At 33.1% G+C, this 17,289-nt stretch overlaps 2 protein-coding genes across 2 annotated transcripts; both read right to left on the reverse strand.

Moving 5' to 3' along the window:
* Positions 1–7,300: 7,300 nt before the first annotated feature.
* Positions 7,301–10,716, reverse strand: LOC136799545 (uncharacterized). Its single transcript, XM_067056263.1, has 6 exons — positions 10,632–10,716; positions 10,242–10,296; positions 9,842–9,962; positions 9,135–9,322; positions 8,420–8,612; positions 7,301–8,073 (listed from the first exon to the last, which is right to left on the reverse strand). The coding sequence occupies exons 3-5, from the start codon at positions 9,889–9,891 to the stop codon at positions 8,443–8,445; spliced, it is 408 nt and encodes a 135-aa protein (XP_066912364.1). The 5' UTR covers positions 9,892–9,962; positions 10,242–10,296; positions 10,632–10,716; the 3' UTR covers positions 7,301–8,073; positions 8,420–8,442.
* Positions 10,717–11,051: 335 nt separating this feature from the next.
* Positions 11,052–16,275, reverse strand: LOC136799544 (uncharacterized). The gene is made up of 11 exons (XM_067056262.1): positions 15,770–16,275; positions 15,302–15,413; positions 14,638–14,858; positions 13,861–13,992; positions 13,435–13,599; positions 12,889–12,967; positions 12,650–12,707; positions 12,117–12,228; positions 11,801–11,884; positions 11,307–11,488; positions 11,052–11,141 (listed from the first exon to the last, which is right to left on the reverse strand). Exons 1-10 carry the CDS (start codon positions 16,223–16,225, stop codon positions 11,351–11,353), a joined length of 1,557 nt encoding a protein of 518 aa, XP_066912363.1. The 5' UTR covers positions 16,226–16,275; the 3' UTR covers positions 11,052–11,141; positions 11,307–11,350.
* Between the last annotated feature and the right edge of the window lie 1,014 nt (positions 16,276–17,289).

The following is a 17,289-nucleotide window of genomic DNA, read 5'->3' on the forward strand; positions in this document are numbered from 1 at the left end:
ATTTCGTAAAACTTTGGAAGCTGTCTTTAAAATTGCTTTAATTTTGATTTCATAAAGGAGGAGTAAATTTTAAAAGGGAGGGGTACAGACACCGTTGCACACTATAGGGATTGATAATTTCAAATTCAATGAACGGGGAGTAATTGCCGGGGGAATGGATCGAAGCCCTTCAATCTAGTAAATTTAGGCTGAAATATGGCTAGTTAGAGCCAAGCAAGGACTTTCCCTAAAGTCTAGACTTTTTTCAAAAATAATTAACCGGGAGTCCTAAATCAGCTCTACTCAAATCCAAGTCTGGATCGATCTATAATTCTACATACAGGCTAGTGGAAAACACTGCCAATATAAACCGGGTCTTAATGGTGCCAATTGTGCCAACACGTATATATGTGCATTGACCTCAGTTTAATAGCAAACTACTAAACTGAGGACTGAAGTGAGATTCGAATCGTGCCACCCATCAAGTCATACCAAAGTCCATGGCACACAGTTTCTGCCCCTTAGAATTAGGGAAGGCAAAAATGCCTTTAAATTTTAAAAGAATTTAAAATAAGGGGTTAGTTTTCATGAGCCCTTTGATACTTCAAAACCTTGAAGGGAGAATTCAGCTGATAGTTTTCAATTGTTAACTGGTTGATCTATTTCCAATAGTTTCAAAACTCACTAATAGCAAGTTAGGAGTGAAAAAGCTGCAGAGGGGTGAACAAGATGTAGAGTATTCTGTGGAAATTTTGTTCAAGGGGGCATCAATCTAAACCTACAGTTGGAGAAAGGAGAAGTTGCTAAGGAAATAGGTAGAAACCATACTAGTGTCCCGTAGTGTACCCGTTTCCCTGCTGAAATTCTTTGTTTCATTTCAGTGCAAAGAAATGGAATCGTACGGAGTTGATCTCCTTGTGCTTGAGGCAGATAAAGAGCGCAGAGAGGCAAAATCCATCACCATGGCAGTGAAAAGGCATACGATTTTTGGGACAATCATGACGATTTGGAATGGGAATTTTCTTGTTTTATGAATGGTTAGTGCCTTTTATTCCGGTCTTCGTGTATAGACAAAAAATTCCTTGTTTAACTGATACCTTTCTTTTCTTCACGGGAAAGTTCTTGCGTTTTGACGTTTCTAATGGATCGCTAGGTTTATTTACTCTTATTGAAAAATATAACAGTCAATCCAGGTTTATTATCAAACTCTTGTATTTTCAGGAGTATCAACAAAAGAAAATCGACCTCTTCTAAGTAGCGAAAGGAAGTTGCAAACCTTCTTAACAATAGATTCCGTAAGTCAATACATATTTAAAGCATCTAGTACTATACTTGGAATAAGCAGTATGGAAAAATTAACTTATAGCGTTTAAATTTGCATTTCGCAAAATAATTAGCTATTATAATAATGTATGCATTTGAAATTGTTTATATAGATGGCATTGATTGTACATTTTCCGTTAGGCCAATCAATTCTGCATCTCAAAAATTTGAATATTGCAACCTAAATTTCATTGAAGAAGAAATAAATTTAACGAAAAAGAATATTTCAATTTTCAAGACTTCTATTGTTTTACACCTTTATCGAAAAATGGACTTTGGAATCTAAAACAGATTTTCTGGAAATTTCACAATCTAAGTAAAACTTTTCGTCGGTTTTGACTCTTAATTTCACACACTTAACCAGTTGAATCCTTTTCAGGTTGCATGAAAATTGCCACAAGATCCACCGTACCGTATAAGCAGATTTCGGAGGGGCTGTTCGAGGTGCGTGGTCTTCCCAATGGATTTTACTTCAAAAAACCCTCTGCCTGTGCCATCTGGGAACTGGTTTATTGAAGCAGCACATGGATGACATAACTTTCATGAAATGTAAGTGTATTCTGTGTGGTTGTTTTCAAGTTGCATATCTTCAGTTATTAAACAACATGCATAAAAATTATCAGGGAAGTTATAACATTTACTGCTGGTAGGTTATGAAAATAAATTTAAGTTTTTGTATGCTTTTCTTTTCATAAACCCGTTTTCATTTTATATAAATTTATTTTCAAGTTCTATTATTGAAGGTTACTGAAGGCATATAAATAGCAAATTGAACCTCAATTCGATTTTACCGCATACTTAAAAACTGAGATAAATGCATGCCCATAGTAATGGTATGACTAAAGAACTTAGAAAGCTCATTTTGAATTGCAAAGCACAGAATAATATTACTCATAAAGAATTCCAGCATTACCAATGCATCTGCTACTAGTTTCTTTTTAAATAAATAAAGTCCTTGAATTCATTAGAAAAAACTATCGAATTAGCCTTACCCAATGTATATTTTTATTTGTTTTCTAGGCCGACCTGCTAATGTATCATCAAACGTACCATCAAGTGATGCTACAGAAAATGTATCGTCAATTGTGTCGTCAAATGCTTCGTCAAATGAAAGAACATCAAACAACCACCAAGTACAGACCTCGGAATTAACATCGATAACATTCGAGGTGTTGGATGAGACCTCGGAATCTAACTTTAACTTAGCTCCTGACTCAAACTTGAACAAAAGACAAAGAAAATACAAAACCCGGAATAAAACCGAGGCAAAGAAAAATAAAGAAAATGAGCATCAGCAACAAGAACCCTTCGATGACTACTTTTTGAACTTGCTACCAGATGAACAAGTTCCGAACAATGGAGGGTGGAAAGTGACAAAGAAAGAACTTTTGGAAAAAGCCTCCAATGGAGATTATATGGTGGAGACAATCAATAAACATCGGGAAACCTCTGCTGGGATGGAGTATTTGGTCAGATGGGTCGGCTATAAGAATGAAACTTGGGAAAAAGCTGAAAATATTCCAGTTGATGACATTGAGTACTATGGCAAGAGAACTAATTTCAATGGGAGCTAATTTTGCGTATTTTTCTGTCTTTTTTTTCTCAAACAATTTTTAACATACCACGAACGATAAAAGAATTTTGACAAAAAAGGAGTTGTCAAGCGCAAAAATTAGGTCTTACTAGTAGATCTCTGCGAAATTGGTTCTCTTAGAAAAGTACCATTATAAGTTGGTTCACGATAAGTACGCACTCTTTTTCTTGTGCTTATAACTTTTGAAGCGATTTTTCAATCGTAAGAAATTTGGTATCGTTGGGAAGATATTAGTGATTGCGAAGATTTCTTTTTACTTGGACCGTATCTTTTAGAAAATTATAGGGGATATCTTGGTAGGGAGGGTCTTTGCTGAGCAATCAAACTACCTTGGGGAAAAGTTGATCGGTTAAATCATGTCAAATATCTATGAATGCTGTTTGGAGGGTCTTTATATCTTATCGTGAACAGGCTTTTTTCGCGCCTTTACATTGTCTATTTCCAGATCTTTTGTCATAGACGATAACCAAAATGATAATTGACACGCTATAGTTATATGAGCAAAGGCATGTGTTTTCAACCTTTTTTTTTTCCTGCGAGTACTTTAATGCAATCTTCTGGAATATTGTCATTCTCCTAAGTTTAATTTTCTCTACAAATATATCCTGTCAAGATAAAAACAGCGAGAGGGTTGGATGCGAATTTAGCCTAGATAATTGTAACAATAACTTTCAGCCTGTAGTAGATTCATGCGCAATTTAGTCTGTAACTTTTTAGATTTTTTTCTCACAGACCCTCCAGTGGGAACATTGACGTCACTTTTAATTTTGAGGCTGTTGCAGTATTGATGCGCAAGCAGACAAAATTGGTGTATGCAAGTCACCCTAAGTGATGAAAAATCGTGCGGTGGGCTAGTATAGGGTAAATGACTTCGGACTTGAGGTCAATTGTCAAGGCTAACGTCGTGTCCAACCCTCTCGTTGATTTTTTCTTGATCTTTAATCACAACCCTGTAATACAATTGTCAATCACTTCACAGAAAATTGATTTGATGATTAATGCCACGTAGGTGGTCAATATTTTATCAAAAAGACCGATTATGAAATTGACAATACAGTTTTTAACAATGTAAACAATAAGATATATTTGTTAATTGCTTTTAATCATTTTATATTTACATGGCCGTACATGGATTATTAACCTTCTAGACTGGTCTTCACCTGGTCTCCGGCACACGTGCCCTCGGTCAATATTTTCCTAGATAGACTTCTTTCCTTGTGTTTGTTTTCATTTAACATGTACACTTAATTAAGCACATTTTTATACATAACACTTTTTTGTTATTTTGAAAATATACATTTACTACTGTAATTAAATGTTTCTGATTTCAGTTTGTCTTTAATTTCTTAGAACTACAGGGTGGACAAAAATAATGTCACAAAACACTGTTCATAGAAAGTTTGAAAATACCAGTTTGTCTTTGTCTTCAAATTGCATTTTTTAATGTTCAGTGACAATGTATTCCTGAAGTATTTTTGTCATTTAAGGATACACTAGGTCTTTTGGAAGAATTTTGCTGAAAAAAATTGAAATAGGCATAATTATTGAACGGGGCACTAATTCAACAAAATGAAGTACCGTTTTGCTCCTCAGAAGGAGGGCGCTTCAGGAAAACATGAATTTCATTCTACGAAGTTTATTCAANCCGAACCTAAACTTAAAATGTTTTGACAATTTACAAGTCAACAAAGAAATTGAGTCAATTTGAGTCAAGATAAACTAAAATCTATGAGTTTTGGTATGGAACCTTTTTGAATCAAGAAATGCATACTTGTTCCGAATACCCAATGTTTTGCTAATACAATAACAGTCGATGACCCTTTTCGCAGAAAAAAAAATAGTTTTTAGGTTATTTCTCTTAAAAAATTGATAATAACATCACCATCATGAAATTTGGTAACCGAACCCTAAGAATGCCACTCCAGACATTTTTACCTGTAGATTGTCTATTTTCCCCCAAACCATACCAATACTTGAAATAATGGCAAACTTTTCCTAGGAGTTCACATTAGGCGAGACCAATTTAATTTGTTGTTCTACGGGCGCGACCGACCCAGCATTTTCTGCAAACGAAAAAATAATGATATTGAATTGTGCAACAAATTCTTTTAAAAACTTTTGCACTAAGAATCTAGAGTCATGAATTCTATGTACGAAAGATTTTATTACAACTCCATCAAAGATAAATATTGAATTTTCGAACAAGATTATTTTGAAAATCTTATTTAAAGCTTGATTACCTTCCTTGATTCATGAAAATCTTATTTTTATTAGATTCGGTTTGAATTCTTAAACCTATATTTTTTTTTAAAAGTTAAGAAGATACTTGATAAAAGATCTTTCTTCCAAAAAAGCGTGTAATCTTCTTCGTAAAACTTTTCTATTTCCTTTTAAAATTTTCGTTGCGATAATTTTCTGACGCAGAAATAATTATTGAGCTAACGGAAAATGCCACGATATTCTTTAATGGCAAATTTATTAATTGGGCTATTATGAATAACAACCCGTGGAAAGAGCCATTACTAGACATAAAATAAAAAACTGAAAGTTGAAATTTTTTTTCTTTCTATACATTAGAGTTTTTTTCCTAGCGTAAAATTAATTATAAAACTAAGGTAAACTTATCGGCAATAGAGACATTTTTCCGGTTTTTATGACTTAAATTCAACTTTTGTATTTTTCAAACTTTCCATAAGAGAAATCTAGCTGTTGAAAATCTTAAAACTCTTTGGATTGGCGAATGTAACATACTTTCATCGATGGAATTCCCTTATACTTTCAAACCAAGTACGGTCTGTCCGTTTTTATTTGGATAATCTTTGATGGTTCTTATGAAATTAGTTAGTTAAAGAAATGAGCAGAACAGTATTGTTAAAAAAACTCGCAATTCCATTTTTTAAAGACAAAAGACATTTACGGATTTTTAAGCGCTTTGAGAGTTGTAGTTGTAACTTAACTTACGATTTGTTTTATTAACCTCTGTTTATGAGACTTGAGTGAAAGTGATCAGTTTTTTAAATGTTCATGACAAATTTTGCATGCGATTAAACGTTTGGCATCAAATTTCTGAATACTTTTTGACACTTTTAGCCCTTTTATAGTTGTCAGATGAGAGAATCACTATTATATAAACTATTATATAAATACTTCTTGGTGTTATTTTACTTTCTTATTGTGAAACTTATAAAAAGCCCGAATCGTTTTAGATCTATGTGATATAAATTTCCAGCCAGGCCCGGGATCAAAGGATTCTCTATCATTCAAAATAAGATATTAATCCTGGGGACGAAGTTACTTGAGAAGGGTAACTAATACAATGACGCACACAGGCACACAGGAAAAGTTAATTAGTTTTAAATTATAGAAAGTCAATTCTAAATGTTGGCGTGAGTCCATACCGTCAAGTCAAAATTTATTGTGTTTTAGGATTCTCTAATCAGGAATCTGGCGTTAACTGCTGTTAACTGTCTTTCACACACATTCTAGCTAATTTATCGACTGATATTTTTAAAAGAATCGCTTTAGATTCTGAATTTTTCTTCGATGCCTGGCGAGGTGTTCCATTGATTTGATTATTTGGGTACTATACCACTATATCTTCATAACCGTGAGTTACACAATATTTCATTTTTGATCAAATCAGGAAAAGCTGACATTTCTTTTAAATTAGGTTTCTTGAAGGATCAAAGTAAAACTATACGTTTATAAGATATTTGAGATAATGGGCAAAATTTATCACTTCAGGGCCGCCGAGAGAAAAGTTCGATATAATAAAAAGTTTGAGGAAACACATGTTCCAACAGGCGTTTTTCAGTTTCGACTGAACATGTTGGAGAACACTATAATAGTAACTATTCCTTATCAGCTATCTGTGTACAAAATTACCCTGAAAATAAACTTTTTGGAAAAATGATCTGCAACCTCGACATTATAGATTACATAAAAGACAAAAACAAAGTAACGCAATTTGGGCATAAGGGATTGGTCACTGAGCTTTTAACCTCGACATTATATCTCGAAAGATTACGTCGAAGGCGAAAGCAAAGTAACGCAATTTGGGCATAAGGGATTGGTCACTGAGCTTTTAACCTCGACATTATATCTCGAAAGATTACGTCGAAGGCGAAAGCAAAGTAACGCAATTTGGGCATAAGGGATTGGTCACTGAGCTTTTAACCTCGACATTATATCTCGAAAGATTACATCGAAGGCGAAAGCAAAGCAAATTAAAAAGGGTTAGACGTTGCAGGTAGGGAGCTGGCAGCACGACTATAAAATTAAGACTTCAATACAAAAATAACAAAAAGTATATTTGTCATGAATGAATTATTATTGAAATAATTGTATCAAAATTAATATATTATTTCTTTCACAAAAAAAGGTCAAAATTATATGAAAATAATAATTTCCCATGTTTAACTAATGCCACCTTTTAGTAAAGAAAAGTAAAAGAAATAAAAAATACCGCACACCCTGACCTGTATTCACTGACGCCATCGCGGGCTTTTATTCGAAAGGAAATAAAAAGTAGTTAAGTTCCAGAGTTCCGACATTACAAGCTAAGCTTGAAAGAAAACCTAATTTTTTTGTCAATTAGGAGGCTAAAACTTTAAAATCTAACGGACTAATTCTAGATGATACCCTTGGTTGATGAATCTATAAAAATGTCAAATGTAAAAAAATCTAGATAATAACATATTTTTAAGGATTAAAAACAACTTTTTACATGAACATAAGTTGCAATATCAAGCCTAAATGTATAAACCATTAAAATCTGAATCCTCAATGTCGCTCCCACTCGAACATAAATCTTCTTCGTCCTCACTTGAACAATCACTGTCACTGTAAATACCGTCCATTTCATCGATACAAACATCCAAGTTACGATTAACATATTCTGTCTGAAGCTCAATGTTCGTAACAGAATTAAATAATTGTTCTAATTCCTTTGTCAAGCTGTTAACAATGAATATTCTTTCTTGAAGTAAATATTTCAACCCAAAGGACGTTTGCTGCGAAGCACATTCAACAAGAAAATTTAACTGGTCTCTCCAATAGGACAACGTTGCTTTCATTTCTTCTTGAACTATAACGATCTCCTCCTGTGCTCTTTGTTTTCTCAAATAGAATTGAACCAATGTTTTCACAACATTCGTAGGGATTGACGAGCTTCTTACCTAAGAAAGAGAGAGAAAGAGAGTAGAAAAAAAATTATTACTTTAATACAACTTCAATTACCCAATGAGCTACCCCTAATTGGCGCTTCTACTTGGAGCGCAATAAATCGTTGGTTGCACTCTACAAGACACATAAACATTTTCAATTCTCTTTTGCTTTAGCATGTTTACAGAAAATTGAGTCATATCCTTTCTTCCAATGCATGAGTTCATAGGTAATAAAAACTCGATGTCTATTTCGTGAAACAATTTTCTTTTTCCGGTTAATTTTGTCACTGCACCCTTCGCATCATAAAACCAAAAACATTAAAAAAAAGAAATTTCTTGGGAATATAATATCACCAACCTCATTGACGTTGGATACAAAGTTCACTTCATTATATATGGAGCCTCTGTGTTGAGGGCATCTTTGTAATCTATAGTTTTGAAATTTGGTGACATTTCCAATCTCATTGAATTGTATGAGGCAAGCAGGTTCTTGATTTCTTTACATACTTTATTTATCTGTTTGCTCAATCTCGTCGCGATCGCCGAACCATCTGAAGTGAGAGAAAATTAGAAGCGTAAGGAATAAAAATTTCTACTTGGATTTTTTATTCTTGGATTTTTTTAGGGAGATGGATTTACTAAAAAGTTTTCGTAGAGGATATTTCTGAATATCTTAAGAAATTTTGAGTCCTTTTTGTTGCTGATATTATTTCCTCTTATTGATTGATAGATCGTTTGAGCAGCCATTATTTCTAACCTTCTCTGCTTTGAAGTCAGAGTTTACCTTTTACAATTTTTTTTTTGAGATTGGATTTCGATAATTTGTCTGAAAGTTCTGGAATTCTATTATATTTAGATTTATTAATAAATCTACTTTTAAAGGGGCACAGGATAAAATACGTTAGGTGTTTAGTTGAAATTGAAACCGAATATCTCCAGGCCATTATAAGTGACCGAATTTCAAAAGTTTTCCCTGTGTAGCACAACCATGGTGGGGCCTACAAGTAAAATCTACTAATCTGATCTGTAGCCGGCGTAAATTGATGAAAATGTGTTTTCAGAATCGAACATACCTGCATATCGCTTCTTTAATGTTAAGAGCATCATTCTTTCAGAACATCTGCTATATAGTGTGGATGCTGTTTCGTTTGACTTCACACGCAAAAATGTCATATGTTGACTTCGAAAGTCGCGATCTGTTGTTTTCCATCTCGTATTCACTTTATGAAGCTTTTCAAACGATGTCAAGTTTCGTTTCAGTCTAATGAATGAAATAACAACATAATTACACTCAATTGGATCGAAAAATCTCGGAAAATAATTTCTTTTATTTCGAGAAATCTATGTAATGTTAAAGGGATAATCACATGATTTTTTATATTTGGCCAATAGGCTCACTCCATGGCCCATTTTTTGACCCAATCATTTTCCTAAGCTGAGATATTGCGCTTTGAAAATAGCCGAAATAGTAGGACTCTCACTCTGAGATTAGGCTAAAACAGTATACTCGTGATGACAGTCCTAGCCCCTTATATCAGCTTTGGAAAATAACTGGGCCAAAAAATTTGGAGGTTTCTCTCAGAGCCATTGCTTGAATCTGTAGGCCAAATATCGAAAATCATCTGATTATCCCCTTAAAGTTTGAAACTGAATTCAAGTCTGAAAGAGTAAAGCTCAACACATTTCGTTGGCTTGCCTTCCAATCATTTTCTTTTTTCAGCTTTCAGCGGGGTAAAGACCAACGGGTAAACATATTCTTCGTTATTTAAGCAAGTTTTACCTGTTTGCCTTTCGTTGATGCGATGCAGCATCGCATACTTTTTCGCTCATTAAAACCAGTGCAGATTCTTTGTAAAAGTCTTTCAGTTTAAGGTAGTAGACTTGCTTCCAATCAGAAGGAGCTGAAAATATACACAAAGCAGTAATTACTCATTCAAAACTATATTAACTCCACAATGCTAGTGAAAAGTTGGTCAAAAGAACAGGAAAACAAATTTACAAGTTGTTAGTTGTCTTATGAGTCAGTAGTCTTTGTGTTCAAGTATCGTACGTCTCAAATAAATTTATGGCTACTGCGGTAAAAAAAAAAGAAATCCTCAACACCTCAATATATATTCAGAAATGTAAGTCGTCAGCAGAGTACAGTCATTATCTTGTTGTCCGTAGTCGTTGTTACTTACAGACATTTGTCGTTTGTCATGTCAATTGTCATGTCAATCAAATGGGTCAGTTTTTCTAAAGAATAATAAAAAAGAGTTATTCTTCATTTTTGAAGCACTCCAGCACGTACAAAAATCGAAATATTTTTAAATACATTTAAGTCCCCATAACTCAACCTTAAAGGAAGAAATTTTGCCAAAAAAATAATTTAGCGGTTGACCCAAGTTTTTTCAGTACAGGAATTCAATATGGGGGATCGGCAAAAAAATAATTTGGTAGGATTTAACTGGCTTCAAATCCTACCACCAGATTCCACTCTGGCCCCTTCGGGGCTTATACCTTATTGGTTCGACAGATTTCTACTTAGTCATTCCAGTAACGAGAAAAAGATGACGTTGCAAAATACTAACTTTTCTGTATAAGTTTTCCATTTTGGCTTACGGCGTTATCCTCCTCTTTTTTCCATGATTTGATAATTTCTTCATCCACATGAGCTAAATGTTTTGAACAATTCTTTTAGGAATTTTATAAAAGGTATCATGAATCAGTCATGATAGAATTTTCAAATTAACTAGAATAGTGTTGAAAAAGTGTTAAAATTTGACTGGCCTTTTTGAACTGTTTTCTTTTAAATTCTTCTAAATTTACAATGTTTTTCTAAAGAAGAATTTTAGAACCAACCGACTGTATCGAAATGACTTTTAGCGAGAGCTTGTTTTAAGAATTGAACTAATATAGATTTTGACGAGAACTTATTAAAGCAGACCTCAATTCGCTAAGCTTCATGCTTACTAGAATAAGTTATTCTAAATCAAAAAATTATAACTTACCAGGCAGTTTAGAGCAAATCGTTTTAATTTCTGAATCGCAAGAATTCAAAGTTCTTGTTGCTTTTTGAAATAGAAACACGAGATATTTTCCTAAAAGAAAATAAAAGTAAAGCCTAAGTAAAGATTTAAAAATCCAATCATGTTTCGCGTTACCAGTGATAAACAAAGCTTTAATAGATGACACCAAGTGATTAATCAGCTTAAAAATATCATAATTATGTAACACTAGTATAGAACTTTTCAAAGTAATCATACCGATATTTCCCATTTTCTTTGAGCCAAAATGCAGCAGAGCATCACTAAGTAAATCCGTGCGGTGAGCTGGAGTCATCTCCTTGGTAATCTTTGAGAATGATCGAAGATATGACCAGAGGGCGTTCCATCAATTCACCATCCATAAGGCCAAAAGAATCTAATCTTCTGATTGAATTTTTCACCTAAAAATAACAAATTAACTTTCAAAAAAATGAAGCGAGAAAAGAAAATTTGTCGACTTTTGTTTTTATTTGTGATTTTCACTATTTTTTGTAAGATAGAGCGTTGAAGCCTGAGATTTTTCAAAACCATCAACACAAAAGGTATCCCAAAATTACATTCCAAGCTGTTGGAGAATTTATGGTCGAGCGTAGACTTTATTGAAAAGTGTTTTTGCGAGAATAAATTTTCGCGAATCTGTTCAAAATTCGCGGAAATCGCAAAATTTTCAAAATTCTGAAAGCAGAAAAACCATCATAGAATTCAATAATCACCTGACAGTCTCCTCTGTGACCATACGAATGAAAAACAGGGATGCCAAATTTGAAATCTTGATACTTGGTAAAAGTATTCTTTTTCTAAAGATAACGTAAAAAATATTAACATACAGTCTTACGTGTAATAGGCTAAAATTAGATGGGAGAGGTAGGTCGGTGATCTAAGTCAATATCTACAAAGAAATGTTACAGTGATTTACATAAAACAAAAAGTCTTAGAGAGTTATTATATAGAGTTATTTGCACTCTTTTGAAAAAAGAAATTTTAAATGAGGTATGATCATTAGAAAAAAAAGTTTTCCTAATTTTCTACCTGCAAATGTGACTTCAAAACGCATGCAATATCATATATGATGTGCACATCCAACCTCTTTTTTTCTGTATCGTTCAGTATCTGATCAAGGAGAAGAACGGCGTAGCCCAATCTAAAACAACAATGCAACTACTATTTCTGATGATGATAAAACAATAAAAAAATCTTATCAACACTCCTTGTGTTACACAACCACTGGAGTTCTATCCGTCTCAAATTCTGGTTTTAAAAGCTTGACAAATTGTAAACTTGAAGATTATGTATTATAAGAAGTGTTTCCGTGTTATATTGGACCCATTTTCTAATTTCAAACTAGATATCGGCTAGCTGTTCTCTATTGCTAAGATAGAACAAATTTAAGATTTTTAACAAAAAATTTATCTCAATGCTGTCATCTTTGTTTCGACGTAAAAACTGTTCCAAGGCCAAAAAACTAAAGTACCCTAGGTATTCACTGTTCTAAGATTCTAGCACGCTTGAAGTTGAGAATAAAAACTGCTCGTTTATGCATTACTGCAATTCTGAATCATTACCTTTCACCGTGTTGCATATTCAAGAAAAGCTTCGGGAACTCATGACGACAAGACATACCTTAAGTGGATTAAATTTCACGTGGATTAATTTTTGCGATTTTCGCGAATTTCAGCCATCTTTGCCAAAATTAGTCCTCTATGAAAAAATTTAAAATCATCAGCTAAATGAAAAAAATCAGGTAAAAAAGAGCCTAATTCGCAAAAAAAAGTCCACGTGAAAATTAATCCACTTAATGTACCAAATACTCCAGTTACACTGAGTTTCTTCGTTTTTCGTTTTGACCGTAAATTGTTGCCAGCTTGGAAATTGCTGCAATCCTAAGCCAATTGAAAAAAATTACTTTATTAAAATAGAATTTCACAAATTCGCAAATTTTGAGCAGATTCCCAAAATTTCATTCTACAAATCATTACAAAATCAATTTCTTAAGATGTTATTATTAATCGTCTATTTTATCAACAATCAGAACAACTGAATGAAAACACACGCCTTTCGGCTCAAGTTTATATTCGTTTGAATGAAAAATTTACCTTGAAATTTTCTATTTGTTGATACATTAAGTAAAAAAGAAAAATAGAGTCACACAGTGCTGAAGAATGTCTGAATGGTTGCAAAAAACAACCACAAACGAATTATCTGACGACTGCATAGCATGAAACACTGTGTAGCAATTTGGAGTTAGTTTATTATTTCAAAACATTGATTGTCAATAAAAAGCCTTTAACGGACTTGAAAAATATTTTAATCTTTTAATAAAAGTTCACAACGTAATTAAATCCTGTACCTTTGTCTTCAAAGTATCATCGTAGCTTTCCATAAAGGTTTTTACTTCCTCATCAAGGATAAATAGATTTTCCGACCGCATAGCGAGTCTCTTTGATTTAGAAGCAGAGCTTTTTAACACAAGTCCAAAGTTGGCGTCAAAGCAGTAGAAAATACTTCCATTCTCCTTAAAAGAATCAAATTGTCCAATTTAAAAATATTTTGATTTATATGTGTAATTTCATATTCTACGATGCAAAATAAATATCTTACAGCAGTTTACAAACAGTCCCCAATGTTTTGTTTGACACCACAATCTTTCGAGACAAGCAAAGTTACATAAAAATTCAAAAATTACTGAGGGAGATATAGGGAATCACTTGATCAAAATGGACATACGGTAGCTTGTTTATGTTTAAAAAAAGTAAAGACTTAAATTTTTTAATACCTTGGGGCAAGATGCACACTTTTCCAAACCATCATAGTTCGGGCATATTGTCTTCAGACTTGTTAATTGTCGACGGAAATGTCTGAATTGATCTAATGAATCCGTTTGGGTCATGCGGTTCAGGTATCTCTTCTAAAAAGTAGTTTTTTTTCAAAATATATTTCTCTCCTAACTGAACGACTAAAAATTATCACAGTGGAGATGCCTTTTGAAATGCTGATTGTTGATTGTTTTTTCTCAAAATACTTGATATAGAAAAAAGGGAAAAGTAGAGATCAGGATCAACATCAAGAGAATTTACTGTACGGTTTTTACTTGTAACATTTTTTTTGGATTATAGAATTGTGTAGATTTTTTTGTGTTTGCTCCGTTCAAGCAAATGAGGTATAGCCAGGGGCTAGAGTGGAATATGTATGGTAGAATTTGAAACGAGTTAAATTACATCAAAGTTGCACGGCTTGCCTGGTTTTTGTACAAACGCCAGATTGAAAATAGTTAAGATGTCAATTTGTTTTGCCTGGGAAGGACAGCTTTTGCTTCATTGGTTCAAAACAAAAAGTGACCTTAAAAATAGATCTCTAATCAATATTTTTCAATAAATCTCAATTTTGAAGTTGGGTATTATAATGTTTCTTATGAAATGAGAATATATACAGTACTAGAGTCCTAATAAGAACAAAATGCATGCATTACATATGTTGCTCTGCCACCCAATCCCCTGGTAGAAGATAGTTGGACAAAAATTTTAGAAATTTCTTCACCCATATAGTATCTTACCAGGTCATGATCAACCACTCCACTTTTCCAAGAGAAACCATCACAAAAAGACGAAAAAGATATTTTCCCTTCCAACTGTAATGCAACAAAAAGGTGTAACAAATTCATTGAAATAACTGTATTTGGCTTTATCGGTGTTACTGGCCATAGATCCAGATGTACCAAAGTATTGAACTCTTCTGTGCATTTACAAAAATAAATTTGACATTGATGAGTTGATCCTAAGGTAAATATCAGTAATTAAAAATACTCTCTATATATGTTTTATTCGAATAAAAATAACCAAAAAGTCCATAATATTCAAACAGTTGCTTGTCGATACTCATATGAAATAAAAAGAACTACAATATTATACTAATTATACTAACGATTTTACTATAATCCAAATTTGTAATAATTGGGCAAGGGTTGCAAATAAAAAGTACAAGTCTGTTTGTTATGAATTTTTATTAAACGCAGTCCGAAACTCCCTATATGAATAAAGCATTAAAAACTGACGTGCACAAAAGGACTTTCAGTCATTCCACCATTTTTTGCAATGGGACATGACTGAAGACTAACAATGCTTATTTGCAGCCTAGATTGAGCCAAGGAGAGTGTATTTAAGAATGTACTGGCAGTCATTACTTTGCAACAAGTATACGCCAAACTAAATAAAATTCACCTGTTTCTGAAATCACAGTCAATGTTCTTGAATAAGCTGAAGTACATGCTTTTACATGATCAGTTTGCAGAACAGATTTTACTTTGAATGGTTTGACATTGCATCCATCAACCTGTAATCATTTAAAATACATCTTGAGGACATATCCAAGCCTAAACTTGAGACAAAAATGTTTTCAAAAGAGATCTAAACACTTAACTTTCTAAATTTCTTCAGAAGTATGAGCAGACCTTTTGTTCTTTTTAATAAATATTCGAGAATATTCCTCAACCTTAACTCCCTCAACTTTGAAATCAACAATAAACTCTCTGACCTCCATCTGGAAAAAGTCATCCCACTCACATAGGGAAACCTCTATATGAAACTTGTCATCAACCCAGCCCCAACTTTCGAATTTGAAAAATATCAACCACAATTAAAATCCAATAGGGTGCCTATTATAGACAGACCAGAAGAAAACAAACAAACCTGGACTTCAACCAATGAATGAAAGAGGGTGTTTTTGTGAATTTTATAAGCGCAATCATGACAATAAAAGGACAATGGTCCACATGATTTACACCATACAAAAGATGTGATAACTTCATCGTTACAAAAGCAGCAATGGCTCGGGAAAGTGTTAAATTTCATTGCATAAATCAAGCAATAATCAATGTTATGTTTGTCCCAACAAATTAATTCTTTCTCCTTGTTAATACCATAACATTGTTTTTTAGGTACAAAGTCTTCATCATAAGTTCCAACATCATGTTCATCAAAATTTTCCACATCACAGTCGTAACCATTATCATCATTAGTAACTGGAACATTTGAAATTTTAAAGTTAGTAATTTTAGGTGGTCCTGCAATTTTTGTTTTTCTTTTCCTTAAACCAATCCATTTTGATTTGATCTTTGAACCATTTCGTTTTTTAGGAAACTCCATACTTGATAATATTTTCCTTGTTTGATATTATTACTGCATAATTTTAATTTTCCTTAAAATAAAAATAAAGCTGATTATCAAAAGTTGATAATATTATAGATATTGTCCTGAGATCAGTTTTATATACTTGTTTAACCGCCTTTGTGATGATGAAAACAATTAATAGGAAATAAAATATTCCAAATTATGCTATTTTCACTAAATATTTCATCAGTCATGTTAATATTCTCTCCGTAATATATTCAGACCTGTGTGGTTTGTGTGATGCCGTGATAGAGGCTTTACTATAGTGTTATACGTGATTTGGAAAATATTTAGTTGTAATTGTGTGATCAGAGAGATGAAAATGTGGTCTTAATTTGAAGAGAGACAATCACTTAAAAAATCAAATAAGATACTTTCCATGGTTCTAGCTAACACCCTAAAATCTTTTAGCTCAATTATTTTCGAAAGTCAAGATATTGCAACTTAAATTTTTATTTTTCACTCAAAAACAATGAATGTTTGATGAAATGTACACGAGATGTAAAATTTTCAAGATTTATAAAATGTCATACAGTATCTCCTCTTCAATGTTTCACTTTGAAAAATATTTTGGGGTTTTACTTGGGACACAGGTCTATGGGCAAAATTTCATTTTTTAATCTGATTATCCCTTTAAGCTAGGTGCATGATTCTGATTTTTTTTCATTAAATGGAAGCGGGATTATCCAAGCTCTCTTAGTGGGTAACACCCCTCTAATCCCCACATGAAAAAAGTCAGTTGTTGGGAATTAATAAATCAGTTTACAACCAACAGCCTGCATGCTCTTGAGCTCTTTAGAATTGCAAAAAAATTCATTATTCCAATGAAAGTTCATTATCTTGTTTTTTATTAAACATTTCACATTTCTGCAATCACCCAATGTAACCTTCTATTATATATACACCGTTTTGCCACGATCTTTACATGTCTATCATACCAAGATTGAAAAGTTCAATGGGGTTGAAGGTGTGCATATAACCATTCAGACCCCCACCCCCTTGTTCGTCATCGTGCATTTTGAAGTACCCCGGGGTCAGTC

Source organism: Clytia hemisphaerica, unplaced genomic scaffold (assembly GCF_902728285.1).
Source record: "Clytia hemisphaerica strain Z4C2 unplaced genomic scaffold, Clytia hemisphaerica genome assembly, whole genome shotgun sequence".
Taxonomy (NCBI): domain Eukaryota; kingdom Metazoa; phylum Cnidaria; class Hydrozoa; order Leptothecata; family Clytiidae; genus Clytia; species Clytia hemisphaerica.